The 17,029-nt window shown below is 42.8% G+C and overlaps 2 protein-coding genes across 5 annotated transcripts in view; both read left to right on the top strand.

Moving 5' to 3' along the window:
• Positions 1-4,750: 4,750 nt before the first annotated feature.
• Positions 4,751-10,676, top strand: LOC123190732 (uncharacterized). 4 transcript variants are annotated; one of them, XM_044603445.1, is made up of 3 exons: positions 4,751-5,917; positions 8,727-8,816; positions 9,820-10,676. In XM_044603445.1, the coding sequence occupies exons 1-3, from the start codon at positions 5,812-5,814 to the stop codon at positions 9,861-9,863; spliced, it is 240 nt and encodes a 79-aa protein (XP_044459380.1). In that variant the 5' UTR covers positions 4,751-5,811; the 3' UTR covers positions 9,864-10,676. The 4 variants fall into 4 exon arrangements, 2 of the variants coding, with proteins under 2 accessions (XP_044459380.1, XP_044459379.1); XR_006496534.1 differs by having other exon boundaries at positions 4,795-5,917; positions 9,881-10,676; XM_044603444.1 differs by having other exon boundaries at positions 4,949-5,917; positions 9,930-10,676.
• A 3,453-nt stretch (positions 10,677-14,129) lies between these two features.
• LOC123190731 (uncharacterized) overlaps positions 14,130-17,029 on the top strand; it is a gene marked incomplete in the record, with an annotated part of 5,327 nt that continues 2,427 nt past the window's right edge. Inside the window, 6 exon segments of the mRNA XM_044603443.1 lie at positions 14,130-14,527; positions 14,949-15,122; positions 15,234-15,286; positions 15,672-15,725; positions 16,747-16,906; positions 17,011-17,029. Coding sequence (XP_044459378.1) covers positions 14,369-14,527; positions 14,949-15,122; positions 15,234-15,286; positions 15,672-15,725; positions 16,747-16,906; positions 17,011-17,029 — 619 coding nt within the window.

Raw genomic sequence — 17,029 nt, 5'->3', positions numbered from 1 at the left:
ATTTAAAACATATACGCGAGGTGGTACTAAAGCGTCAATTTCATTCAAATCGTTCAGCATCGAGAAAGCGAACGAAACAGCCCATCCAGAAAAGGACCCACCTTTTTTTCTTCCGTTACAACGCACGCGCATATGTCCTACTCTATCCCTAATAATAAAGCACGGATTGACTCCGTGGGTTCACCGTCACAATACACTTTCTTCTCCTGAACTTTCTTCTCCTGAAATTACGCTTTTAGTTTCAATTTAAAACATATACGCGAGGTGGTACTAAAGCGTCAATTTCATTCAAATCGTTCGGCATCGAGAAAGCGAACGAAACAGCCCATCCAGAAAAGGCCCCACCTTTTTTTCTCCCGTTGCAACGCACGGGCATATGCCCTACTCTATCCCTAATAATAAAGCACGGATTGACTCCGTGGGTTCACCGTCACAATACACTTTCTTCTCCTGAAATTACGCTTTTAGTTTCAATTTAAAACATATACGCGAGGTGGTACTAAAGCGTCAATTTCATTCAAATCGTTCGGCATCGAGAAAGCGAACGAAACAGCCCATCCAAAAAAGGCCCCACCTTTTTTTCTCCCGTTGCAACGCACGGGCATATATCCTACTCTATCCCTAATAATAAAGCACGGATTGACTCCGTGGGTTCACCGTCACAATACACTTTCTTCTCCTGAAATTACGTTTTTAGTTTCAATTTAAAATATATACGCGAGGTGGTACTAAAGCGTCAATTTCATTCAAATCGTTCGGCATCGAAAAATCCAGAAAAGGTCCCACCTTACGTATATTATTTGGCCACAGGATTACTCATGGGCCGGTAGGCATGGGTACGCAAGAAAAAATAATTGCTTCATGCAGGGATTGAACTCACGACCTCATGTCCCAACCACAAAGGAGCTACCAACTAAGCTATCTCATGCTCATTCAAAATATTAGGATACACAATCTAACTAATAATCCCACATCGCTTTTTTACACCAAATTCCATTAACTTATATACACACGACTGCGAGAATCAACGGGTAGAGATGTAAAAGAAAGCAACAGATAACAGACAGCTAAAGATATATTTGCATGTGATGTGATGTCGTCCAACAAATCGCTATCCGTTGTGTTTTCAATTTTTTTTTCTCTTGCATCGCCCGGACTGCTTGAGGGCAGCTCCTCTGAACTAATCTTCCGGCTGCAGTGGTAAGCATGTCCATGTTCGGTGCTTCCAACAGCACGCAATTTTCTACAGTGTAGGTCTTGTAAGTGCGAGCATAGTAAATATATATGATTTATCTAATCCATTGTATTAAGGAGTTTTATAGTTCTGCTTCATGCAAAGACTATTTTATTATTAATGGCTGCTGCTACCGATCAGCCGGATGATTAGGAAATCATCCGGCTAGCCAGCCGTACGATTCAAGCGCGTGTGGTCGTCCAATTCATGCTATGTAGCCAGTCTTCCTTTCCTTTCCATGCGTCTACACACAACGTGCCCTGTGATGACACCACATGACCTTCTGCACAAAATGAGGTTGCAACAGCAATGCCTCGGCCGCGGCACCGTCGCCGGCAACCACACAGCAGTGGATGTTGCAATCCCGACGAGCACAGCTTCGACGAGACACGAACCTAGACACTATCTGTTCCATCTCTCGCCACGCAGCAGGACTCATGCTACGAAAAGTCTGAGCGAAGCCGGCCATGTCCTCGCCGCTGGTGCCTCCATGTATGTGACTTTGCAGCTGCGCCACCCCCACCCCGTCCGTGGATGCTTCGCAGCACGCACCAGCTCCCATGGCAGCACCGACGACGTCGGCGACGCTTCAATGCAACTCCGGTGAAGCTTCAATGCAGCTCCGGCAACGATTCAATGCAACTCTGGTTGCGCTTCATTGCAACCCAGCGGAGCGTTCAACGGCGTCGCGGTGCTTCATTGTAGCTCCAGCGGCCCCATCGATGTTCCACTACAGCAACGTGCATGGCGAGCTCCATGGCAGCATCCGCGCCGGCGGATGCTGCGACGCCGCGTGTGAAGGCAATGGGGGATGCACCGATTTAAGAACGACAACAAATGGCGGCGCCAATAGATGCTTCGATGCAGTGCCCGCTATCGACAGCACGCGGCGGCTCCGATGGATGCTGCGACGCCGCGTGCGACGGCAATGACGGATGCTCTGATGCAACAACGACAACACACGGCGGCGCTGATGGATGCTTCGATGCAGAGCCCACTATCGACAGCACACGGCCTCCAGTGGATGCCGCGACGCAGTCCTGTTGTGGTTCTCGACGATGTCATCCTCTCTAGCTTGAATCAATGGCAGCTACGAGCATGGCGGGATTTGCAGCTGCAGGGTGGCTCATGGGGCAGGGTAGCATCCATGCGGCGGCGGTGGCGGTGGCTCTCAGTTCCCAGTTGTGGTGGTTGGTGGTGCTTGCCATGGTATTGACGGTCTCTCCTGTGGCAGTTACGAACAAGGAAGAAAGGGGAAAAAAGAGAGAAAACGAGTGGAGAAGAGGGATCGCGAGGAGACAAGGCTATTGGAGTAGTGGGTGGCCTTTCATGGGACATGTGCCGCACATAGGAGCCGGTTTAAGGGAGTAAGAAATCATTTGGCTGAAAGTAAACCTTTTTCATTATTAATTCGGCTATATATAGTGGGAAAATCAAAGAGTATCCTACTTAGTCAAACTGTAAAATGTACAATGTCAAAGTGTTGTTATCTTCGTCATCTCCTCCCAATTGCACAATATATCTTTATTATTAATTTCACCACAACAGAATTATTGTTCTTTTTTTACTTGAGAATTATTTCACCACAACAGAATTATTGTACTTAGTATGCGAAACAACATGTTATTTCTCATCCTCAAACCAGAGTTCAGGTAATTCTTAAAACTTGAACTTCTCGCGTGGTCATGGCCTTTAGTAAGATGTCATCTGGTAGTTTCACAATAAATAATTGTTATTATCTCGAAATTTTATTTTATTTTCGTTCATGAGTGTTTTTTTTGTTCAGGAATATCTTTCATGGGTTTCAAAATGATTTTTTAAGGTATAGGGCCTATTTCTAAGTCACCAGTGATCGATCCCCCGCCGTTGCCGTTGATCCTTGCCGAGCTTCAAAGATCCTCTCAGGGCCGGGCCCATAGTTGTGCAGACTGTGCGGCCCGCACAGGGTCCATAATTTTTGGGGGCCCCAGATTTTTGTATAGGCCTATGACTATGTATAGCTGGGGGCGTGGATGGCGCTGGCTTCAGCAGCCCAACATACAGCCCAGGCCAAAGCCGTCCTACTCATGCGGTACACACCGAATGACCTAACGCACTGGACTGGAGGGAGGCGACGCGACCTGCTCCTGCCAGTCCGCCGCCAGCCGCCAGAGATGTCTTCCCGCTCCCCGATCGCCCCCTCCCAACCCATCAGCCATGCCCTGGCCGTGCTGCGCCGGTGCGCTCGGACCCACGGCCTTCCACCACTGATGCGATGAGCCCAACCTCCGCTTCGCCCTGCTGCCGTCGTGCTTCCATCCGCCCCAGCCGAGGCCGGCGGTGGCCCCTGCCTATGCCTTCACGCTCCCTTGTGCAGAAGATGATCTTCAACGATATGGGAACTAGTTGATTTTCGAAGGAAATTCCCAAGGAGATGCGTGCTTCAGTGCTTGAAGATAGATCAATTTGGATCCATTAGAAGAACGATGGAAAGCCAAGGCATTACAGTACATGCAGATGCAGAGCTAATTCAATGGTGTTGTGGTCAGCAGATGCATATTAGGCTGAATAAATATGTAAACTGTAGGTTTCTAGTCAACAATGACACTGAAAAATTAGGATATTGGCACTCATATTTGAAGAGTGAATATTAATAAATATATAACTGATTCTAAAATCACAATGCTTGAACAGAAGCATACATTTTAACCTGAAATCATACAACCTTAAAGGTCTCGCAAATGGTTTTTATATCAACCGAATGGTAAGTATTTCAATTTATATCAATGGTAATTATTTCACCTGATGATTATGCATTTTCTTATGAAATTATACTTCTGATGCCTTGAAGGTATTGGTTCTTCTTCTACTATTGATCTGGTTATGGAAGCTATGGATGAAGCAAACAATTGATTTGGTACTATTTGCAATTTTCCATGTTTATCTACTTTTTGGATCATTACCAATTGAGTTCAAACTCTACATTTATTGAGTAACCGAGCTTTATTTTGTATGTTTTAGAATGGGGTATTTTTTGGGAATGTTATGAGGTATTTTTGGGTAGTAACAACTTGCCAAAATTTATCTATGTTGCCGGAAAAAATATGACCAGGGGTTTGCTTTCCGCCACTGCTTGCCACCTCAGTTAAAGATCATAGCATAGCAGTTCAATCGGACGGGACACAAGACTAGGTGAGTTAGACGGTTCATCTAATTGCCAAACATTGACGCATAATCTTCAATTGGTATTTGCTTCATTTTTTTCTAGTGAGATAGGGCCCTAATTTTGAATTTCACACAGGGCCCCAGATTTTGCCGGCCCGGCCCATCCTCTATCCGAAGTTACGCTACCACAAAACGCCAGTTCACTAATGTATTCTATTATTTTTTCTGATTTTGTGTCTATACTGTAGTCCCATGCTGTACAATTCCTCTCAATGAATTAGATAATAATGTGCATCTTCCTATTTTTATAAGTTTTGTTATCTGGTTTCTCTGGTTGATAAAGGAATTTGCATGGGTGCACTTAAATTGATTATTGTTATAGATGACGTATGACCTGCATCGTTCAATTTGGTACATTCTTGTTGCGCCTAAACTTAGGTATATACATGTTCATTGAGGTTGAAAAGTCATTATCGTTATTTGAAATTATTAGGATCTCAGGTGTTGTCAGGTTGTTGTACGTGATATAGAGCAAGAAGAGTGCCAACCAGGACGCGGCGAGGTCAAAACAAACATAATCTTCCATGTTTTCTTCCTTGCTCATTTCGCTGCCGTGACAAAAAATTAACAATGTATTCCCGTTCGCACAAGCAATTTTCTTACTGAATTTGAGTACACATCAGTATTCTCTCCCGTTGCAACGCACGGGCATTTGTGCTAGTAATAATAAAGCACGGATCGACTTTGTCGGGTTCACCATCACAATACACTTTCTTCTTATGTCATAATACGTTTTTACGATTATTATTTGCACCGTTTGATGAGAACAGTAACAGTTTAGACTTAATAGTTTTTACGTGACACATATTTAACATGTATATGTGCCAACACATTGAGTTGTCATGTACTCCCTCCGTCCGGGAAAAGTTGTCTTCGTGGCAATTTTAGGAAAACCTCCTCGGTGTATTCCCGACAAACGACACACTCCCCCACCTCCGCTCCTCTCCCCGCCGGTTCCCCTGCTTGTCTCCTCCCTTGTCGGAGCCCTCTGCTCGGCTCCCCAAGAAGCTGTTGCTGGCGTCGCCGGAGATTCCCCGCGCAAGAAGATCCCTGCTCTGCTACCCCTCCTTGCTCCCCTCCTCCTCCGCCGCGTTGCTTCCCCGGCTAGGAGAAGCATCGATTTTTCCGACCTCCTCCGACAGAAGCCGCAGCTGCCCTACTCCACCACCGCCACAGCTTGTCGCCGCCATAACTACCTCCTCCGCGGCTCTCTCCTGCTCGCGCAGCTCCAGCTTGCCTTCCTCCCCTAGCTTCCCTAGTGACCGCCGTGCTCTGCTCCGGCTGCTTCAGATCCGGCGTCGGAAGGCTGATATGGTGGCTGCGAGGCCAGACGGCAGGAGACGTAACCGACGAGCCCGACGACAGCAAGCTTGATGGCGAGCTCGACGTCGGCGGAGACGTCTTCTGTACTGCGAGCTCCACCATCCCTGCACATACTGTACTGCGAGCTCGACGACGGCGGTGGCGTCTTCTTCGCAGGTTAAGCCTCCCTCCTTCAATTCCCCTCCATGATTTATGTGTCAAAACTGATTTTTTTACTGAAATTTGCTGCTTCTAACATTTGCTTAAGACTGCGAGGATCACACTTGCTTCTTCAGTTAGCAAAACCTGGTAGACAAATCTCACTAGGCCATTTGTTTCATGATGTGGCAAGTAATTTAGTCATTGTTTCAGACTGCAATCAAGTCTTCTGTCATTGTTTCAAAATTCTTCAGACTGCTAGATTCAAGTTCTGCTATAACTGAAAAAAGGGACATAACCACACCTGAATAATTTTCGAGTTCAGAACCACACATTTTATCATCCTACTTCCAGGAATTTTTCTTGATGAACCTGAGATTTATTGGTAAGGGTATTCACTAGTCTACTAAGTCCAGGGTATCAGTAGCATTTTCTTATTCTTTTGGCAAGCCTTTTCTTGGTTGCGCGGTTAACTGATCTTGTTAACATGTTAACTGAATTTTGCAAGGAAAATTGAACTTTGCGTTGTTGGACTGACAGGAGTAGAAAATTTGGAGTACACAGTGTACTGAGTTCTCTTACTCCGTCAAATTACTCTTGGCTGTAGCTCCCATACAAAATTAAAGGATCGGAATTACTATTGCAAATAAATTTCTGATGTTTGAAAACATCACAATTTTTGAAAAATGCCCATGGGTACAATGTAGGTGTAGTAGGTTTTTGCCTATTTGCAAGTTTGGCATATCTTGCATGGGTTCAGGTACATCAGTATGTTGTTTCTATACCAGTAAGCTGGCATCAACCAAATACTTCTATTATTCAAATAAATCCAAATACTTCTATCCTTTCTTTTCCTATCCTTTCTCATAGAACACATGACACAATACATACACATGACACAAAGCCATACACATGACACAAGACATACACATGACACAAAGCCATACACATGACACAAGACATACACATGACACATGACACATCACATACTCCTATCCTTTCTTTTCCTTTTCCCTTTCCCTTTATTTTTGAGCTTTCTCTATCTACTCATTTCCTCTTTCAATAATGGCCTTGGTGTCAGTAATTAGCTCCGGACTGCAGTATACACCGGTTATTTCCTCTCCAGCATTTTGTAGACGGTCCTTGTGTAGATGCGGCAGCTTATAGTTGTTTCCTCCTTGATCTTTCATCACTTCCACCATGACTGCTTGCAACGTCATAAAGCTTTTGAACAGCTTATGGGGATCGTAGTTCTCAAACTCCTCCTCTACACCCTGTACCAGTTCCTGTATATTCATAGGCGCTCTGCAGTCGGTTAGGGATTGGAGGGAGCAGTGGAAACAAAGATCCAGAACATTGAGCTCAGGGCTGTTTGGTGGTTGTTGCAATAATCGAATATCCAGATCTGTCTGTGCCACGGCTTCTAGAAAACCAGCATCATTAGGGAGGACATGCGGTGTTGCATTATCTTGTTGAATAAAGACCGTTGTGTCATCGTCACCGTCCGGCCATTTGTCTTGAATGGCAGGGATTACTTTATTGATCAAGTAATCTCTGCACACAGGTCTAGTAACTTTGACCGGCTTCAACTCTATTGTCCCCCTATCTCTATTCTGGCTTGTTCGTTGTGCCTCGGGCTGTACCACGAACGGCCAAATGCCAAGTTTCCCATCAAATATCATCTCCCCATCTTCATTGTAGCGAGGTTTGGCTACAACTGTTAGAAACATTACCTTCCCAATGCTATGAGTATTGTGCACAGTTCAGTTTGGTTCTTCTTCTCCAGGCAGTACGTAGTAGCTACTCTTCACTCGGGTCATGTCATACCATTTCTCGTCGATGTGGACCATATTTGTCATTGGCTTGAAACTGGGCCAAGGACTTGATATCCATCTTTCAACCATCATGGATAGGCAGAACTTTAGTCTCGCTATCTTGTTCTGTGGCTTGAGGGTGGGTTTGATGGTGCTTGTGATGCGTTTCAGCTCTTGCAATTGAAATCTGTCATGTAGGGTTGATCGGGGCACACCTAAACACCTTGCTAGAGACCGGATTGTTCTTCTTTTGTTCAAGGGGATTGTGGCTGTTCTCGACAGATCTAGTTCTTTTCTCTTCCTACCACTTTTGTTCTTCTTGCTTGAAACATCAACTTCTTGGCCTGCCGCAAGTTGTCGTTTGGCTAGATTCCATATTCTTGCAACTGTTCGCGGGTGAACATTCAGCATCGTCGCAATGAGCACCTTGTCATACACGTGAACCTGTCCATCTCTAAGCTCGATTACTCGCAGAGCAAAGTAAACACCATGTCTCTCCTCGTTTGTCAAGTCCTTGCCTCTTGGATTGCCATGTGCATCAGCTTCTTCCAATTCTGCATCTTCTTGTGCCTCTTGAGCTTCTTCCAATTCTGCATCTCCTTGTGCCTCTTGAGCTTCTTCCAATTCTGCATCTCCTTGTGCCTCTTGAGCTTCTTCCGGCATCAAGTTCAAATCAATAGCATCACCCTGTTGAGCTTGTTCTTCTTGTTGAGCTTCGTCCTCATCTTCCGGCATCAAGTTCAAATCAATAGCATCACCCTGCTGAGCTTGTTCTTCTTCTTGAGCTTCGTCCTCCTCTTCCGGCATCAAATTCAAATCCATAGTTGTGTGCTCCTATCTGATCTCATAACAAGAGTATACAAAAGATGAATGGTGAGCATATAATCATAACAAGAAAACCATAAAGAATCCTAGACAAAAAGCAAAGAAACCAAGAAAGAGAAAAGTAGATATTAAAAGTACTCCTTGTTCATAAGAAACTACAGGTCCTACTACATCTCTCTTTTTTGCAGGGACCAAGGCAGGAATTAAAAAGCAAACAAAAGCAGGGGCCATGAGTACATCTCAACTTTTACTGTATTTCTTGTTGACAACTACTGCAGGTACTCATTTTGAATATTGAAATTATCTTCTATTAGTAGACCATGGCAATAGTTATAGAACTATGAATATCTATTACTCCCTCTACAACATCAGAAAAGTTAATAACATCCTCTACAACATTTTCTGTAGAATAGAGTAGGCTTCAATTTGTCAAAACTGAATTTTACTCACTGAAAATATGACAGTGGAGTACTGTCCAAACTGTATTCACTGTCTAAATTTCATTGATGTCAAATTTTATTTATGTGTCAAGTTTGACATCAACTTGACTGAACATCAACTTGGCAGATCAAAACCTGACAGAAATTGACAGGTTTTGGAACAAAATGACAGGATCTGAACATCAATTTGACTGAATAATATAGTGTCAATTCTGATTGTTAACAGCAGAATAATACAGTTAATAGCAGAGTAATGGAGTGAGAAGTCTTACTATAAATTCAGTTACTGTAGTTACTGAAACTTCACTGTAATTATGCAAATGAAACTATTATTCTGTAAATTCAGTTAGCAATCAGAATTATGTAATGGAGTGAGAAATCTTAGTGTAAATTAGGTTAACAAGAAATCTTAGTGTAAATTCAGTTAATAGTGTGTTCCTAAATAATCTGAGATTTATTGTCAAGTCTGAGATTTTGACAGAAATGTTGTGACATGTTCAGACTAGGACTAATCAAAGTTCAAAGAATTAGTAGAAGAAGCTTGTATTTTCGGCTTATAAATTTTTGGACTATGTGAATAAAATGCTTTCAACTAAGAAGATAATTTGTCTTCCCATCTCACTGCTCACTGCTAGCAAGAGTAGAAGAAGAAGAATTCCAAATAATGTTTCCAATTTGGCTAAATCTGGCCTGAATTTGCTGTAATTTAGTACATGATTTTTTCCTTCTTTTGTCAATGATTCTGACCTCTATAACCTTTCTCATCATCTCATGATTCTGCCCATGACTTATTTTTTACTGCCATGAATGATTCTGCCCCTCTGTAACATTTTTTTGGCAGTACTAAAGATTGGTCCATCAGAAATCAACATCAATGTTAACTGAATTTTTTCAAATTACAGAGCAAGCAAGCAAGCAATGTACATAGATCAGTTATGTTTTAAATTACAGAGCAAGCAAGCAAGGCACTGGAGATGAACAAATTACAGAACCCTGTACTTGTTCTCACCAGCAGCAGCACGAGTAGGGGACCTCAAGCGGCAGCACACGAGAAGGGGATCTCCGGGCGGCAGCACGAGCAGGGGAGGAGCAGCAAGTTGCCGAGAAGCAGCAGAAGGGGCTCCAGCTTGAGGTCCAGGATCGCAAAAGAGCTTAAGGATGAGCTTGAGGGAGCTTGTGGTCCAGGCGCGGCGGGAGCTCGTGGTCCAGGCGCTCGAGACCCAGGCGCGCGCGGGTCTTGGCCGGCGGCGGCGCAGGCCCTGCGAGGAAGGAGGGGATATCGTCGACGCAGGTCCTGGGCGGCGGAGGAGCACGTCTTGTGCGGTGACGGAGCAAGTAGGGCGGCGCAGGTCCTTGGCGGCGGAGGAGCAAGCAGGGCGGCGCGGGTCCTGGGCCGCGGAGGAGCACGTCATGTGCGGCAACGGAGCAAGCAGGGCGGCGCGGGTCCTGGGTCGCGGAGGAGCACGTCCAGTGCGGCGGCGGAGCAAGCAATTGGGCGGCGCAGGTCTTGGGCTGACGACTGGCCCTGGCGACGCGCGCCGGCGACGGGCGAAGGAAGAAGGAAGAAGACGCGACCTGTATGGTGACCTGTTTGTAACAAATTTGAAGTTATAAGGGTGTTTTTGAAAAATTAACATTACACTACGCCGTGGACAATTTTTCCCGAACGGAGGGAGTATAATATAAGAGCATTTTTGACACTGACCGTCGAGTGTCAAAAATGCTCTTATATTATAGGACGGAGGGAGTATCAGACTAGTCATTAGCCATTGGATATTTGGATTAGAAGCAGGATGTATGTTGGATCTACTACTGTAGGCCCGCGTGAGATTAGTTGTAGCCGCTAATTGAATGCTTCCTAACTGCTCCGGTAACCCACGCTCGGGTTATTATCTCTCTCCATCTGTTTCTTTTTCCCTAAGACGTTGCTTCCTTGTTGCATTGCTTTCTTAAAGCACGCTAGGTTACCAGGTTCAAGCACCAACGATGATGGAAGCATTACTTGTGAGAATCACTACATCTGATCTTTTAGGAAACATAACCACTAAATTCTAAGGTATAACCCCCATAGATGATGCTTCTACTGTAGGTGACGAATCTCCAAAATCTTCCTGATTGTCTATTCCGTAACACATATGGCAATGGAAGCATTTTCTTTTCTTTTTTTGAATTACAATGGAAACATTTTCTCATGAGATGAAAACAATTTATGTAGCTATTGATGTAAACATTTATTCAGCCAAATTACCCCATGATTTTTTTTTGCGAGGTAAAATTACCCCATGATTGATTCTATTCCATAGCCCAACATTTGTCACATTCCATTGAAGTTATTGGTGCAAACATTTTTTCAACCAATGGGCGCATACTTATGTTTTGTAATGGAAACATTTTTCAGTGTCAATGAAACACTTCTTCACGTCGGTGCTTCATACTCAATATTTTCCACAAAACGTAATAGAGCTTCATTGCTTATCATCCGATGTGTCATTCAATTTGCTTCATACAGAAATTAGTAAAGATTCATTGCTTATCATTCAATGCTTTGGTTACACAAGCTTTGCCATATCTCAATATTTTCTGCGATGGCAGACCAACGCATATGCAGTATTATATGAAATGTAATATGTTAGCAAATCTGAAAAAATGGATTAGATGAAATAAACAAATGCACTCGCTATCTGATGAAAAATAATTGTATGGAAGCAAGGCATTAGAACTAAGAATGCTTGTTTGTTGAATGCAGTACAACAAGCAAGAATGTAGGAAGCATGGAAATATGGAAACTCAACACTAGTAGACAAGGAAGTAAGATTTGTTTTCTTTTTTGGCAAGAAAGTAAGATTTGTAACATCCTAAGGCCGGCCCTAGCATCTCGGAGGCCCTAGTGCGAACATGGTACAATGGGCCCTACGGTCTCCATGTTGGCAGCTGCACGTTGCAGCCGCAAGTTCGTTCAAACTATCCCTTGACCCGGCAGGAGAACCCATCGACCTCGACGACCTTGGATGTGAACGAGGGCATTTTGCCAATGCGGTCTTCGCTGCAACAATGCAGTCAAAAAATAGATGTATAGATTCAACAACCGCACATATTGTGTCACCTGCATACATTCCTGAAGCCCAGAGCGGTTTGGGTTGCCTCTTATCTCTGTTTTTAATTTCGGTCGTGTCGCAGTGGCGCACGTGCTGCCGGGGAGCGAAAGGAAGGTTTGATCACGCAGAACATGGAGCGCTAGGTGGGATTCCAAATTCAATGACGTCAAGCAAGATGCATGGCACACTGCGATTTCTTCCTCGTAGATCAGTTTTGCTTATCAATGGTCAGAGCATTGTCCTGGACAGTCGTTCCTTACTCCTTAGTGCTCTTATTATGAGTTATGGTGATGAAGAGGCAAGACAAACACATTTAACCTAGAGAGAACTCCACTAAGTTTGTGTGGCTAACGTTACTGATGGATTAATTCTACCGTAATGCTTAATTTTGCAGGAGAAGAGAAAATATGGTTTCTTGAACCACTCCCTCCATTCACAAATATAAGATGTTTGGATATTTTAATATGGACTGAAATGAGTGAACAAACACACTAAAACATGTCTATATACATCTAATTCAGTAAAAAGTCAGAACATCTTATATTTATGAACAAAGAGAGTACTTCTCAACCTGGGGATCCTACTTGCCAACCAGGAGAGCTTCTTCAAAAGTGGCTAAACACAGTATCCTTTGTTTTAGGCTGGCCATAGTGGGGGTAACATAGTATCATGTACTTGAGACTCGCAAACATGCTTATGTGGCAGTCAATTAAAGAAGAGAGAGATGGTTATAGTAACATAGGTAGATACCGTAACATAATAAATGTGGTGCTACTATGTGTCATGCATGACAATAAATGAGACCATCTATGATACTAATCTATGATACTATGCACTATAGAGGTAGTAACATAGACTAGTAACATATGCATGTTACTACTCTAAGTTACTCCCCACTATGGCCAGCCTTAGTATTATCGATGCCACATATGGCCACGCACAACAGAGTAGGGGCACCTTTTTACAAATTCCTATGGGAACATTATATTGTATCGCAATTCGCAGAGGTGATGGTCTAGGAAATGCAGTTAAGCACTATGATGGAAATATTAAAAATTCTTTTTAAAGATAAGGCTAAGGGCTAAAGTTTGTTGCACATGATGCCATCTACTTTGGAAGATTCACCACTACCATTCCTTAGTTTCTATTTTCCATTGTATTGGTGCGCTTCAATCTTTGTGAAGGGATTGGGCAGCCCCTATTGCATTTTACTCCTGCAAAATGACTGGGAAGCCGCACGCTATGTTTGCATCTTCCGAAAGCGTGGTCCAGATTATTTGCAATATACTCCCTCTTAGTATAAAGTTGGGTCATCTATTTTGGAACGGAGGGAGTATTAAGCACACATTGGTGACTAACTATTTCCATGTTTTTGTTACGAGTTGTCTATTTGCAGTAACTGTAAACCAGGATGTCGTTGAAAATAGGGCGGTTCTGAAAGAGTTTGGGAAGAGAGAAGAAACGACACCATGGAGTATTTGGTTTCCAATTGTGCGGCACTGCACAATAATAAGCAACTAAACAAATGATCAAGGATATTTGTTTCCACCTTAAGCTGGAGAGATGCACGTGTGTCTGGACTGGAGAGACGAGTCTGATCATAAGTTAGATCTGATCACATGATCTGAGATCAGTCTGTAGATGTTTGTCCAGTTTGTAGATTAGCTGACGTGACAAAAGAACATGCATGACTTGCTTACTGACGAAGCAACAGAAGTAACGAACAAAAGAGAGCAATCCATCTGATTGGGGCGAGAAATCCGATCGACTTTCATTCACATTATTGAGTCGGAATGAAATGATGTACCTCCATGAAATGATTGTTCATACAAATTTTTATTTTCTTTCATGTTTGAAAGCCCAAACATGCCAATGTTTCGACGAATCGTATACATGCATGCATGTGAGTGTTTCCAAGAATCAAAAAGGCCTTGGTTTACAAACCCGTTCTCAACACAGAAGAAGGATAAGAATTGGCTAATATATATATACCCTCCCGTACATATATAGTACATGATGTCTATATCCACAGGCAAAACAATCAAAAAGCAGAAGATGCAACCATGCTTTTGCTGGGTGCAATGGATGTGCCCGATCCTTTTACACTATGCTAGTCTTTCCACTTTCTTAGATTAGCGACATCAACCCCACCACCCAACCACTTGCTTCCGATATGATCTGTTTCACCTGCCCACCAAGTAGCACACAGATTTAAGGTAGCCGGGATTCTCGAAACAAAACAAGCAGAAGCATAGAGGACGGAGCTACCCATAGCACTGATTAATATTAGATCTCATGGGGAACATACACCAGGCCGGCGTCAAGAAAGATGACCATGGCGGCGGTGACAACCAGCAGCTACAGGTGGTCTCCGTTCTCGAGCTCCAGGCCGGCGTTGTGGAAGACCAGCCGCAGCCTCTCGGCGGATGGCATGCCGTCGAGGCAACCTCCATGGTACGTGCTTCCTTGCCTACTGTGCGTCTAGATGTGCTCCGGCCACGGCAAGCCTTTATTTTCCTCTCTTTTTTTTTGCGTGTGAAGTTATTTCAATTCCTAGTCAAACTTCTTTTGGATGAAACAACTCTTCCATTATTTGCATTGAGGATGACAATACAAGAAATTTGTTGATTTGTAACGCTGAGATTATGTCCGTTTTGTGATGAAATTCATGTCGTCAAAAGTTGAGCATCATCACTAGACTATATTACGCTTCTGAAAATTTTGAGGTGGCTAGAGTCGATTTTTGAAGGACTTTGGGTTTAGGACCTTTCATCGAATTTCACATAAGAATTACTAGGGAGTGTGTAATTAGTATATAGTATTTTTTTCAATAAATTTTGTGATTGATCTATGTCTAATTTGTGCATGCTTGCAGTTGGAAAATTGCAAGGCAAACAGTACTGCTACAGATGGAGGCACCAGCAGCAGGATAGATATCCTCGGGCCTGCAACCGAACAGAATATCCCAAAACCCAGTGATCCTCCTCATCCATGCCCGCCGCCACAGTCGCTGCCGGAGGGTGTGCAGTCCGTGCTCAAAACGTCACGGGTCAGATACGATAATCCATCATTCACAACCCTGATTAAGTTTAGTTTGTTACCGCCAGCATCTAGTAAAGTGATCTTAATTTGTTACATGCATGGATAAACACGCGCACAGGTTAATCGAAAGTGCATTGGAGACGGTGATGGCTTCACTGCTTATGAGGAGAGGTATATGCAAATTAACTCAACCTAGCTAGATTTAGTTTCCTGTCCCTGCCTCACTTCAAATATATGACCAAAATTTAATTTCCTCTCCCTGCCTCGCTGGAAAACTAGCTACTTCAATATGCACATGTGAAATATTTGTTGATAAGAGTAAACAATATTTTTTTAGTGAATTTGGTCTCACTAAAACTAATTAAATCACAATGCTTAATTGTGCTGCATATGTGAATATACTATGCATCTAGAGAATTTGTGAAAACATCTAAATCTCTGACTGAACTGAGCAAAAGTTGGATTTAAATTCAAATTCAAATTCAATTACGTCAACCGAAACACGAGCTTTCATGATATATTTTTCTCTCGTCTCATTCAGTATTTCTGTGAGCAGGATTGCAGGTGATACAAACATCCGAGATCCACCGAAATACAAAATTAGAATGAAGTATGTATACTGTTAATTCTTTACATGGATGGTATTGTTTTTAAAGTTCAATGTACTTGACTAGCTAGCCTTGTAAATGACAACATCTAGCATATTGTATAGAGCTAGTCCTATTTCCGTTTTCCACATGGTCATTTTGAGTACTCATGGAGCCCAAATGGACATTGCATGCAAAATCTGTAGCCATTCACCAGCACTGTAGGTTGGCTTTCTTTTTCCTGCCACAGAAAATTTGTAGTCAATAGTGACAAATTGCAAGTGCCACCTGCCTATGATGTACTTGGGAGTTTCAATTTCAGTCGATGAAATATATTTTTAATTATGTAAATGCATTCTTCTTTTCAAACGACGAAACATATATTTAATAAAAAATAAATTTCATTGCCTACCCCAACTTGTTTGGGACTAAAGGCTTTGTTGTTGAAATGACAGTTTTAGTGTTGTAGCTACAAATTTAAAGGATATTTAATATAAATTTGAATTATTAAGAAATTATAACATAATAGTTTGAAACCTATAATGTAGAATTCATCTTCAAAAGTGTTCAAATATCAAGGCCAAAATAACTCATATTTGTTCATTATATTTATTGATTAACTTGTGTTTGACCTTAGGACTATATCTACCCATAAAAAGTTATTTTATATTATTTATAAAGCAACAACTCCATCAAGACTTGCCTCGTCGCTGCCTGACTCAGTCAACAAAGACTACATACTCTGTTTTCACCCCAAGATGCTAGCAACAATGCCTTCACCAGCAATGCCTTCTTGAAAGTAACACCGCACAAACATCGTCGTTGCCGGATTTGACCACCAGGGCAGACCTAGGGTCTTGTCTCTACCGATAACCAAAATTATTTGGCTCAAGTCACAACTCGTACTTTTTATCTATTTTGTCAAAGTTTATAGTAACTACTACGTATTGTCTTATGAGAATTAATTAATGATCATATGTCGTGCCATAGGCTTTTATAATAGGCTTCAAGAGAAGAGTGCATTTACTTTGTGTGAATCAATAGGGGGATTGATGCACCGGAGCTGGATATGGAATATGGCATGGAGTCAAAGGATGAATTGGTGAGGCTTATTGGGGGGAAGCGTGTTTCGATTCTTGTGTATGGGCCAGACAAATATGGACGATCTCTTGGTGACATCTACTGTGACGGTGTCTTTATCCAAGTGAGAAAGAAGATCTGATCTTTTATCGAAAAAAAGAAAATATGATCTAGCTTGTACATCTTTCCCCCCTGCAGTTCTGTGATGTTTGTGTCTAAATTCTTCAGGAACAAATGCTGAAAGGGG

This window comes from Triticum aestivum, chromosome 2A (genome assembly GCF_018294505.1).
Source record: "Triticum aestivum cultivar Chinese Spring chromosome 2A, IWGSC CS RefSeq v2.1, whole genome shotgun sequence".
In the NCBI taxonomy this organism is placed as follows: domain Eukaryota; kingdom Viridiplantae; phylum Streptophyta; class Magnoliopsida; order Poales; family Poaceae; genus Triticum; species Triticum aestivum.
This window is presented reverse-complemented; position numbering and strand designations above follow the sequence as displayed.